The sequence below is a fragment of the Gekko japonicus genome, unplaced genomic scaffold (assembly GCF_001447785.1).
Source record: "Gekko japonicus isolate JY-2015 unplaced genomic scaffold, Gekko_japonicus_V1.1 scaffold78, whole genome shotgun sequence".
Lineage (NCBI taxonomy): Eukaryota > Metazoa > Chordata > Lepidosauria > Squamata > Gekkonidae > Gekko > Gekko japonicus.
Window position 1 is genome coordinate 2,152,550 of NW_015165236.1, and position 11,395 is coordinate 2,163,944.

At 50.7% G+C, this 11,395-nt stretch overlaps 1 protein-coding gene across 1 annotated transcript in view; it reads right to left on the minus strand.

Annotated features, from left to right (window-relative positions):
* Nucleotides 1-9,197, minus strand: part of CREBBP (CREB binding protein) — a gene marked incomplete at its 5' end in the record, with an annotated part of 20,092 nt that extends 10,895 nt beyond the window's left edge. Inside the window, 3 exons of the mRNA XM_015409900.1 lie at nt 3,630-3,795; nt 5,586-5,699; nt 9,051-9,197. Coding sequence (XP_015265386.1) covers nt 3,630-3,795; nt 5,586-5,699; nt 9,051-9,197 — 427 coding nt within the window. The remainder of the gene's footprint in view (nt 1-3,629; nt 3,796-5,585; nt 5,700-9,050) is intronic.
* Between the last annotated feature and the right edge of the window lie 2,198 nt (nt 9,198-11,395).

An 11,395-nucleotide genomic window follows, 5' to 3' on the forward strand; every position in this document is an offset into this window, starting at 1 on the left:
GTCAGTGTATCCCGTATGGCCCAGCCAAGGCATCGGAGGGTGGTACGGACCGTATGGGTAACGGTACTGCCTTTCATCCCAAGACATCGATGGCGGCATGCACGACCTTGGGGAACAGCTCCTCGACCTTGGATGATGCGGGGAAAACCTTGACGGAAGAGCATACGTGCCCCTTCTACAGTCAAAGGCGTCGATATCGACAGACTCAGGCGACAGACGGGGAGGCCGACGCTCCGCACTGGATCTTGAGCGTCGATGCCGACGGCCGTCGATGTCGGGAGGCTCTGAGGCGATCGATGCCGAGGAGCTGGATGGACCGGGGGAACACTCCGCACCCAACTGGTGACTTACGAGTTCCATTTGGTCGATATCGTACAAGGCTGTCTCCACCTGCCGGTCTGGAGAGTCTAGCACAAGTACCGTAGTCTCAGACACGACCTGGTTCACCGGTATCGATGCAATCGGTGTCGAACCAGTCGGTATCGACGGCGTTGATGGTGGCGGAAGGACTGGCGCTGCTGGCACAGAGTCCTTCTTAGTAGTGGATCTTGAGCGTCGCTGCCGACGGCCATCGGTATCGGGCAGCTCTGAGACGATCGAAGCCGACGATCTCGTTGGACCAGGGGAAAACTCCGCACCCAACTGGTGACTTACGAGCTCCATTTGGTCGACATCGGACAAGGCTGTCTCCACCTGATGGTCTGGAGAAACCAGCACAAGTACCGTAGTCTCAAACACGACCTGGTTCACCGGTATCGATGCAATCGGTGTCGAACCAGTCGGTATCGATGGTGGCGGAAGGGCTGGAGCTGCTGGCAGAGAGTCCTTCTTAGCAAGCTTCGCAGCCTTGACCATCGTGTGCGTCGCCACTGCAGGGTTGGACTTCCTTTCCTCCTTAGCAGGGGTTGACGCTGTGGAAGGAATGTTTGTTACCTTAGGTTTCGGTTTCGACCTCTCAGTATCGGAAACCGACTTAGCCTTCGACGTCGACGGCCTCGATGCCGATGCGTCGGTAGCGGAAGACATGGCGACGGAGGAAGAGACCGGTGGGTCAGCCATTGGTTGAAGCGCTTTCTCCAAGAGGAAAACTCTTAAACGTGCCGCTCTGTTCTTCCGAGTTTGGTTGGAAAACTACGCACAATGTTCACAGGAGTCTGGCTTGTGGGTCTCCCCAAGTCAGAAAATACAGTACTTATGGCTGTCTGGAGGAGCCAATTTACTTCCACAAGTACGACAACGGTGGAAAAATCCCCACTTTTTTTACTTTTTTGTCTTCTCCATAGACTGAGGAGAAAAAGACCAGCGACAAGGGGGGGGGCAGCGGCCCGAAGGCCTGAGGCAATTTTACCTCAGACGACGAAAAACAAAAAGTCTCCTTTTTTTTTTAAAACACAGAAAAGAAAGAGAAACTGAAGAAAAACTGAGGCGAAAAACGAGAGCTAATCACTAAAAAGTGATCCAAAAGCAGCGATCCGGCCAGACCTCTCGAAGAAAGGTCTGCTCAGCGTGGCGGAAAGGAAAGAACTGGCGGGATGTCTGTGCCTGCCCTTCTGGGCATGCTCACTGGGGCTCCTGAGCATGCTCACGGGCCAGGCACGAAAATCCTTTTAAGAGAGCTTGCTAGGCACCGGCAGATCCAGCGCAGGCGCACTAGATCCCATTGGTGTGAAGCACAGAGACCACGAAGAAGATCACTTGTTTAGTGCTTTCTGAATCAGGTTCACCTCAGTCTGAACGGCGACTAGCAAGTGGTGCAGGTGCCTCTGGAGGTGGAAAGAGCTGAAGGGCACGTGCCCGACTGCTGAAGGCGACTGGCTGAGGCACAGTGAGCACACGCGGGGACACTAAAATGAGTGTGTTGCCAGTTTCAAGCACCTTCATTTTTTGCTTTATAATTTAAACATAAAAAAGCTAGTCAGAAGGCTCGGTGATACCCAAATAACTGCTGAGATCTCAGAGGACAACAGTCTGCTAGAGCCAGAGGCCCCGTTCCTATTAATTTATTTTATTTTAGAGATTTTTATTCCACCCTCCCCAAAGCGAGCTCAGGGCGGATCACAAAAGCCAAGTCCAAAACTCATCACAATGAAATCACATTAAAACAGTTAAAACACTAACAATAAAAGTTCATATAGGTAGCAAGGCTTTCATGTCTGTCAGAGCCACAGGTGGAATCAGAAGGTCCTTCCAGCAGACTGGGAGCCAGATTAAGGGCAGGGAGGCCAACTGTGGTGGACAGTTAAAGGCCTGGTGGACCAGCTCCATTTGGCAGACCTTGAGGAATGATAAAAGGCCCCACAGGGCCCCGATCTCCTGTGGGAGCTGATTCCACTAGGCCGGAGCCAGGGTGGGAAAAGCCCTGGCCCTGGCTGAGGCTGAGCGGACATCCCTCGGGCCGGGGGTAACCAGCAGATTTTGATCCTGTGAGCGCAAGGCCCTTTGGGGCACATACGGGAAGAGGCGGTCCTTCAGATATGCTGGTCCTAGGCCATGAAAGGCTTTGAAGGTTAATACACCAAGACCTTGAAACGGGTCCAGTACTCAACTGGCAGCCAGTGCAGGCGGCACAATACTGGCCGAATGCATGCCCGCACGGGCGATGCCGTCAGGATATGCAGGCGCACCTCCCTATTCTGGAATACGTGGGAGTTTCCGGACCAGTCTCAAGGGCAAGCCCGTGTAAAACGAGTTACAGTAATCAAGCCTGAAAGTGACCATTGCATGGGTCCCTGTAGCCAAGCCCTGATCTGCCGAAGATGGGAAAAGGCAGGCCTGGCAAGTGCAGTGACTTGGGCCTCCACAGAAAGTGAGGCATCCCGGATCACCCCATGGCTCCTCACCATCTGGGCTGGTGCAAGTAACGCACCATCCAGGGTGGGCAGCTCGGTCCCCCCCCCCCCCCGCTCAGGGGCGGGCCCCTGTGTTTCGTTCAACCGGCTCTGCTGCAACCAACCAGCCACGCCCTCCAATGCCCTGGTCAAAATCTCTGGGGCAGAGTCCAGGCAGCGTTGGGTGTCGTCTGCATATTGGTGACACCCCAACTCAACCCCCTGGACCAACTCGTCGAGGAGGCGCATGTAGATGTTAAACGACATTATTATTCAGGTGGATTTATAACAACCCCTCCAATAACAGAAGGGATATCTGAACACAGCCCCAGAAGGCAGGTCAAAAAATCCACACAAAGGAACCATATGCAGAAAAAGGGGATTTCAAAGGGGCCATGTTCCAATTTAAGGTGTATCAGAACTAGCTGTATTAGGTAATCTGCAAATATATTCTGAAGTGGTAAACTGTTAAATCAAAATGCCCAGAATGATATGTGTAAGGCAATCCTCAGTGTGCCACAGAAACCCCCCCCCCAGCTTAAAAACAGATACTTGTGTTTTTAAACTCTTCTTGGCCTAAACTACAGAGAGACTGGGACCCTTTCACGGCAACGGAGGTCAATAGCCTAGGAAGGCTTACCTCTGCTGAAGACAGCACTGTGCCTTCCCCGTGTAATCCTGAACATGCCCAACCTAGACGTGAACAGGTGCCAGGAATCTGAAGCAGCAACGGCACGACCCAGCTGCCTGCCCCTTCTCGTGAGAGGGGACCCGAGAAGCCATTGGCAAGCGTGCCCTCACCTTGTAGTCGTGAATGATCCTCTCGGCAAACGCCTTGTCCAGCATCTTCTTGTACCACTCTTGCAGGCGCTTGGGCTTGGGGATTTTCTGATCAGGAGGGTGACAGTGGAAGATATAGTCATCCCCCTCGCTTGGTGGGCAGGCCCAGATGTGGCCTGTCACATACCTGCATGCCCCGGAAAAGCAAAAGGCCCCCATTTAACACAGTTTTCTTCCCGTAATTGGGGCTTAATTGCAAAAAGAGTTACAGGTGTCTTTGCTAGCACGGCAGGAAGAATCCCAAACCATTTTAGCACCCCAAAACCTACAGCAGGCCACATCACTTAAAGGTACTGAGTGGCTGCCATCCTCTGCTTTGGTGTTTCCCGGCATGCTTTGGCCTGCTCTGTTTGCCCCGTAGACAGGATCAGCCAAGGTGGCCTGAGGAACTTCTGAAGAATCCTCCTCCTCCTCCTCCTCCTCTCTGAGTGACACCGGGAGCTGCTGCTGCTGCTGCTTTAGAAGAACTGTGCAAACAGGAGCCTGCCACAATCCAGGCCCACCTCCCTCCCAGCGCTGTGGCCCACAGGGTGGATTGGAGCGGGGGGAGTTGGGACATTGGGCATTTATGGCCACTCCCACCAGATCGATGTTTCTGTCTGTTCCACTAATAACCCTGAGGAGCTCAGAGCAGCATTTTAGGGTCCCACCCGTCCTGTGAGGGAGGATACAGAGAGGGGGACATTGGCCCCCAGCTGCCACCCGGTTTGCCGCTTGAACCTCGGACACTTCCCAAGTACAGGGCTCTGGCTGCTCCATCCAAAGGAGAAGCCACGGTGTGTGTGGCGGCCACCGGCTTGGCAGGAACCACCCAGCTGTGCTTCTGGAGTGCCTCCCCCTCCCCCTCCTCCTAGCCTCCCTCGGCACACTGTACAGAGGTCTACTTGCCAACCTGCTCACCCCTTACACCCTCTGTTGTGTGAGCCAACACTCAGAGGGGGCCTGGACGATGCAGGGAAAGTATTCCCTTGGGAGCATTTGGGAGCCACACGCTAGCTTCGGGCCTCTCACCTTGTGACAAGGAGGTCAGGGTGGTCCTGAATGGGCCTCCGCCATCTCACCAGGAGGGAGAGAAGGGCAGAGGGACCAGGGGGGCAGACATGCTGCCCTCAGCCTATAACTTGGAATGAAACTGTGCTCTTGGCTAGCCAGTTCCGGAAGTCTCTCAGAGCTGCTTCAGACCGTATTTAGCTGAAAGGAAGATGACCCTGAATGCCGGAAGTTTCCGCCTTGATATAAAGGTCTTTTCATTACGGCACACGACCCTTACCTCGCATGCAAATGTACGGCCGCCTCCTTTTCCTTGACAGCACACGTGTGGAAAGAAGCCCAGTCGCTCAGGCAGCATTCCTCTGCCCAGGTAAAGGAGTGGACCACGCACGAAGCGTCTCAGCCGCACAAGTGCAGACCACACACGAAGCGCCTGGCTTCCGGGAGCCAATGCTCTGGCTTCCAGCCGGCAAAACGGCACTCACGTCTACAGCTGGCTCCTGTGTCCACATTTTCCCATTCTGCCCCTCCCTCTGCTGTCTGGGAATGACCCCACACACAGCAGCCCTGCAAGGACTTCTAGAACTGGCACACTTTCCCCCGTGGCTGGAATACACCAGCAAACACACTACTATCCTCCTCAAAGAAACAGCCATTACTTATTATGGTTTTAATTGCTGGTTTTGTTATGCAAATTTACGACGACCTTTAAAAACCATTGGCTAAATTTGTATGCACTTTGTTTTGTACGCCCAGGCAGGTAAAGTGTCACGTGTAGCCTTGAGGGAAATTTTCAAGAATTCAGACAAATCCATGTGACCCCTCCCCTCCCTCTTAGCAACTCCCATTAGGTATGAATTAGCGCTGCACCCGTAGGCAGAGCCACGAGGGTGCATGAATGAAACAGTGGCTCATAAAAACGCTCACCCTAGTTTCTTGACGTATTCCAGGTACCCAATGAGGATTTCATGGTAAACAGCTGTCCGGAGACATCTTGGCCGGAAGAAATGAATACTGTCCAGATAGGATATGTACACACGCCTATGATAAAGGGGTGAAAGGATCAGCAACAAAATGTCGGTTCTGAAATTTTACTGAAACCTCTGTGGTTGTCCTCAAACGCATTCTCTCTCTTTCTCTCTGGGAAGCACAGTCATGTCTGAGGCCGCAAATGGACTCATGAAGCTAAACTCTCTGTTGGGCCTGCATACACCATGAGAAATACACTGGGGAGAAAGAAAGAGCGGCAAAGCCTGCAGATGCCGGTATAGCGGATGCACCTGCCAGCCTCTGGCAAGCGCCAGGATTCTTCCGGAGTCAGGGGGGCCCAGGCTCCTGCCTACCTGCCAGCCCGGTGTAGTGGGCAGAGTGCCAGTTTTGAACCCACCCACCCCCCCGCCCTGAAAACTGCCTGGGTTACCTTGGGCCAGCCACACACTCTCTCTCAGCCTCACCAACCTCACAGGGCTCTTGTGAGAATAAAGCAGGAGAGAGAGGAATGATGCAAGCCACCCTGGGTCCCCGCTGGGGAGAAAGGGGGGATAGTCATGAACCGGATGCCTGCCAGCACAGGCTGCTCTTCTGGCCGGCCACGGCTGAGAGGGGCAAGGCCGCTCCCTGGCACTCTGAGGCCCTTAAAACACACACGGCCCATAACGTGAGAGTGCTCGACAAACCATGCCTTATCGTGGTGGGGCATACAAGGTTAAAACGCAGCCATGCAAAAGACAAATCATTTCAGCTGGATGGAAAGGGAAAGCCGGTGGGTGCCTCATGCATGTAAGGATGGCCCTGAGCCCTTCTCTGGGTGGCGGTTTCCTTGCGCGATCAGGAGGCCTAATTCTGAAGCTTGCTGTGCTGTGAACAACGCCTGCACTGTCTCTCTTCTGTCCTTAAGGGAGGGAAAGGCCTATATTCTTCTTCTTCTTCACAAAACTGCTGCGACCAGAATGATATACATCCTGATACTGCAGACAGACCAAAGCGTCCTGTGAAAGTTTTGCGCCAAAGGGAGAGAGTGGCTGCACGGTGGCTGCAATCGGGGTACGTGCATTTTCTGAGTGACAACCTCTACACTCCCCCACCCCCCGGAACTGTTCTTGCTGAAACACGGTCGTTTTGCTTCCTCAAATCTCTCTGCCCATGCTCTTTTGATCTTCTGTCAACTCTCTGACTGGTGTCCCATCTGGGAAGCTGTAACCTAGCATTCCTTTCCCTAGTACAAAATATTGCTTTCTCCAATATTGCCTTCTGTCGAAAGCTGGAACAACTTCTAGGTACCCTTTGCTGTAATCCTGGTAAGCATCTTATCAGATGACTGGTTAAATTGATACAACCATCAAAAAGGGAAGTCCCTGGCCTGTTGTAACAACAGCACTTCCCCCTCGAAGCAGCTATCCCACCATTTCATGGTTGCTGCAGTCCTTTCTGTTGATATAAATTACCTGCCTGCCATTTTTCTTCTCACCTTGACGCAGAGAGTCCTCCCTCTTTCTGTGTTGTACCTCCGAGGATGCCAGCCACAGCTGCTGGCGAAACGTCAGGTCCTACAAGGCCAAGACCACGGCCATGACAGCCCGGAAAATCTACAACAACTAACCAGGACGGAGCTTGGGATTTTAGAGTCACGTTCTCTCCCCTGGAGTTCTACCTACAAACGGGACTGATGCTGGCTTTTGTCAGTCTTGTTAGCAACCCTGACTGTTGCTCCTTCCTGTTCTCACACAGGCAAAACCCTCAAAACTCAGCACCTACAACAGACATAATAATTAGGCTGCTCAATCACTTGCAGTCCAATCACCTTAATCACTGCATATTAAAAGAGTAATCCCAAGAAAATACATCAGATTGGTCCATTCCCCAGTTCGTTTGAAAACGGGTCAACCCCCATTTTCAGCTTCAATCTCATGTTCCCCGGCCAGAAGTCACCCCCTACGCAAAACTATGGCCAGTGCCACTTCTAGAAAGTCTCTCTCTCTCTCTCTCTCTCTCTCTCTCTCTCTCTCTCTCTCTCTCTCACCTTTCAGGTCCCTCTGTTCACCTTTGCTTTTTTAAGGATCACTGCACACATGATTTAAGGTAATTTCCTTGGCCCCCTTTCTCCTGCTCTGCCCTCCTTGCGATGCCTGTGTGGCAGCCAACAGATCAGTCCCTGGGTTGTGTAAGTTTTTTGCCTTTTGCCAGGTCCACTGCATGAACATCAAGATCCGTTATGTCTCTGTCAACTCTCTGCTCTCTTTTATTTTATTTTGAGATTTTTATTCCGCCCTCACAAGACTCGCTACAATAAAATCACACATGTAGCAACAATTTCATATAAATCTATTAGGGCCACAAGGTGGAATCAAATGGGACCTTTCAGTGGGTTGGGAACTAGAGCAGGGAGGGCCAACTGAGATGGATGCCCTGAAGGCCTGGGAGAAGAGCTCTGTTTTGCAGGCCCTGCAGCACGACAGAAGGTCCTGCAGGGTCCTGATCTCCAGTGGGAGCTGATTCCACCAGGCCAGAGCCAAGGCAGAGAAAGCCCCAGCCCTGGCTGAGGCTGAGCAGATGTCCCTCGAGCAAGGCTCTTCGGGGTGCATATGGGATGAGGCGGTCCTTCAAATATGTTGGTCTCAGGCCGCGTAAGGCTTTGAAGGTTAATACCAACACCTTGAAACGGATCTGGTACTCAACAGGTAACCAGTGCAGGTGGCACAATACTGGCCAAATGCATGCCCGCATGGGCGATGCCATCAGCAAGCGTGCCGCCGTATTCTGGACTACTTGGGAGTTTCTGGACCAGTCATCCAGAGTATCTTTGAATGAAAGAATGAGTCCTTTTTAGATTTTGCTGGTCAAAGTGTTATCTGCCCCACAGGCTCCTTCAGTTAGAGGTATTTTCTCCCTGGGTGGGGGAGGTGAACAAATGTGTCAGCCACATACTCCGCCCCCCCCAACATACCCTCCATGAAATGCTCCGTGTGTGTCCTGCTCCCCTCCTCCGAACACTCCATGTGTTTTTGACACAAGCAGAGCAGGAAGAAGGCCAAGGGCCTTTTCCTGCACCACAGAGTCGAGCAAGATAACACCCGAGACTCCCCAGAAGGTTGAACTTTCAGACGTCTGTGGCTGTTACAGGTGCAGTACCAATAAAGGCAAACATGAGAAACAGTGCAATACAAAAAACTGAGGAAGAAGTGGCAACAGGAAGCAAAATGCAGTGAGTAGGCAGAGAAAAATCAGAGCCAGAGAAAGCTGGAGGAGCGGCAATGGTTAAACGTGGTGAATGCTGGAGAAGGCTCCAGGGAGGGAGAGGCCTCTGCTCCAAGGGAAGAATAGCGCCACCATCATGCAAATCCTCCGCATGCCTCTTTCGTCTGTTGACCCTTCCTGAATACAAGGCCCAAATACCTGGTGTTTGGGGGCGGGCAATCCCAGCCATACTCCTGCACATGCATGCCAAAGAAGCAAACATCCACGCCATCGATCTCTTCAAAAGCGAAGAGGGCCTTTGTTCGGTAGGGGAAGGCCTCTGCCATTTCACGAGCGTCTACAAACCTGCAGGGGAAAAACCAGCAATCACTAAATTATTTGATTTAAAAAATGAAATTTAAGCTTTTGCAAAATAGGAAAGGTTTAAATCATCCACCTGAGCACAAGAATATTACAGCATGGATTAAGAGGCAGAGGCCTCATCAACCTATGTGTGTTGTGTATTTATTTACAAAGTGTTCTTGGAGTCCAAAGGGATCTCTCGTGCATGAAACAAAGGGGGTGGGGTTGCTATTCTCTTTACAAATAGGGTAGGTTTGTGAGCTTGATGAGCATCTTCTGCATAGAAGGAGCCATTTCCTAATAATTAAAGGAAACATATTCCATCACTATTACACTTGTACTGCTGTATGCCCACAATGAAGTCAAGGACTTAACAAAAAAGGAACAGATATTAGGAAAGTGGAGCTCGCATTAGTCGACCCTCCTTAGCTTCTGAGACCCATTATGTGATAATTTCTCAAAGAGAAATGGTAAGGCCAGCACTGTTCCATTCAAAGATAGATCAGCAAGTAGAATATCAGATCTTTTGTGCAAATTTCATCAATTTAAAGGAGATTATACATTTCTCAGCCTGGCATACTGTATTCCAGAAATGATATGTCTTTGTACTTCATACTCATATCCAGGCTTTCCACAGACCTAAACTTCAATGAACATTATTATCATCAGTGCAATCTTATGCAGAGTTACTCCAGTGTAAATGCACTGAGATGAGAATCACGTCACTGCACAGGACTGCACTGCAGAAGAATTTCAGATCATTCTCCCCCTCGTGATGACATGGAAGAGAGTCGGATGGTCATGCAAACTGACTGGAAATCAAATCTCTATTTGCTGAAGGAAGTCCAAATTCAGCACATAAAGTTGCAAAAAATGTACAGATTTCTGTAATAACTGAGGCACAGTTGATAATATCAAGGTTTCCTGGGATACTTTTCATTTTGTTGTTTGAAGTTCTTTAATAACTGTATTAGTTATTTCCGTAATACAGAAATAAAAGACAAAGGGAAGACAGAAATACATGAGAAATACAAATAAAAGTTTAGAAAAGTCAGATCTCTCAGCAGATGCACTGAAAAAATGATTGCATATCAGATTATTGGGCATTTTTATTTTAAAAAATCGACTGTGTCATTGAAATAAGTTGTTTTTTTTAGAAAGTGGTTTAAGGCTGAAAAACTGTGTGCTGGGCAGCTAGAGAAGAAAACAAAGTTCCACTTAGCTGTAACTGTGGTTCATAGAGTATCTTCTGTTCAGGCACACATGGGGACTGTGTGCATGAGCAGGCCTGCCCTCGGAGAGGTCTTTACAGCTAAGAGCCTCCAGGGGGTGCTGCGCGCCAGAGCCAGGAAGCTTGTTCCCACAGCAGCGCCCCCACCCTCAGGACCTCTAGCGCCGCCGAAGCCAGAGCACGCAGTGGGGCAGGGGGGCAGGGGGTATGTGTGCCTGCACAGAAGATACTCGAGGAACAACAGTTACAGGTAAGTGCAACCTTGTTTTCATCATCGTCGGTCTTCTGTGCAGTCCCACATGGGGATTCTGGGAAGCTACTGACCAGGAGGTGGGGCACGCTCTCCTCACTTGAAGAGCAAATGAAGAACTGCCTGGCCCACTTCAGAGTCTCACCTCGCCTGCCGATCCAAAAGGTGGTGGCGTACAACTGTATCTGCTGACAACCAAGTAGCGCCCAGCAGATCTCCGTCAACAATACTCCACTGAAGAAAGCTGCGGAAGAAGCTACAGCTCTGGTAGAACAGGTATGACTGTTAGTGGGCACAGCAACCTGGCTAAACTGTAACACTTCCTAATGGTAGAGACAATCCACCGAAACAAAGTCTGAGAAGATGCTCTTTTCCCTTTATTAGGACCAGTGAAACATATAAACAGTGCTTTATCCCTGCGGATCTCCAAGGTTCTTTTAAGGTAAAATAATAAAGTCCTTCTAACATCTAAGGAGTGCAACAACCGCTCATTTTCAGCGATTGTTGCAGGAAAAAAGACGGGCAAAATAATATCCTGGGATAAGTGGAACCTGAAAACTACCTCAGGGAGAAACCTAAGACTGGCTCAAAGGATTACCCTCTCAGGAAACATCTTCAAAAATGGGGGGTCCACCTGAAGTGCTGCTCACTCACTCACCCTCTTGGCTGATGTGACGGCCACTAAAAACAGACTTTCATGGAGAGTCCAGCCAATGAACA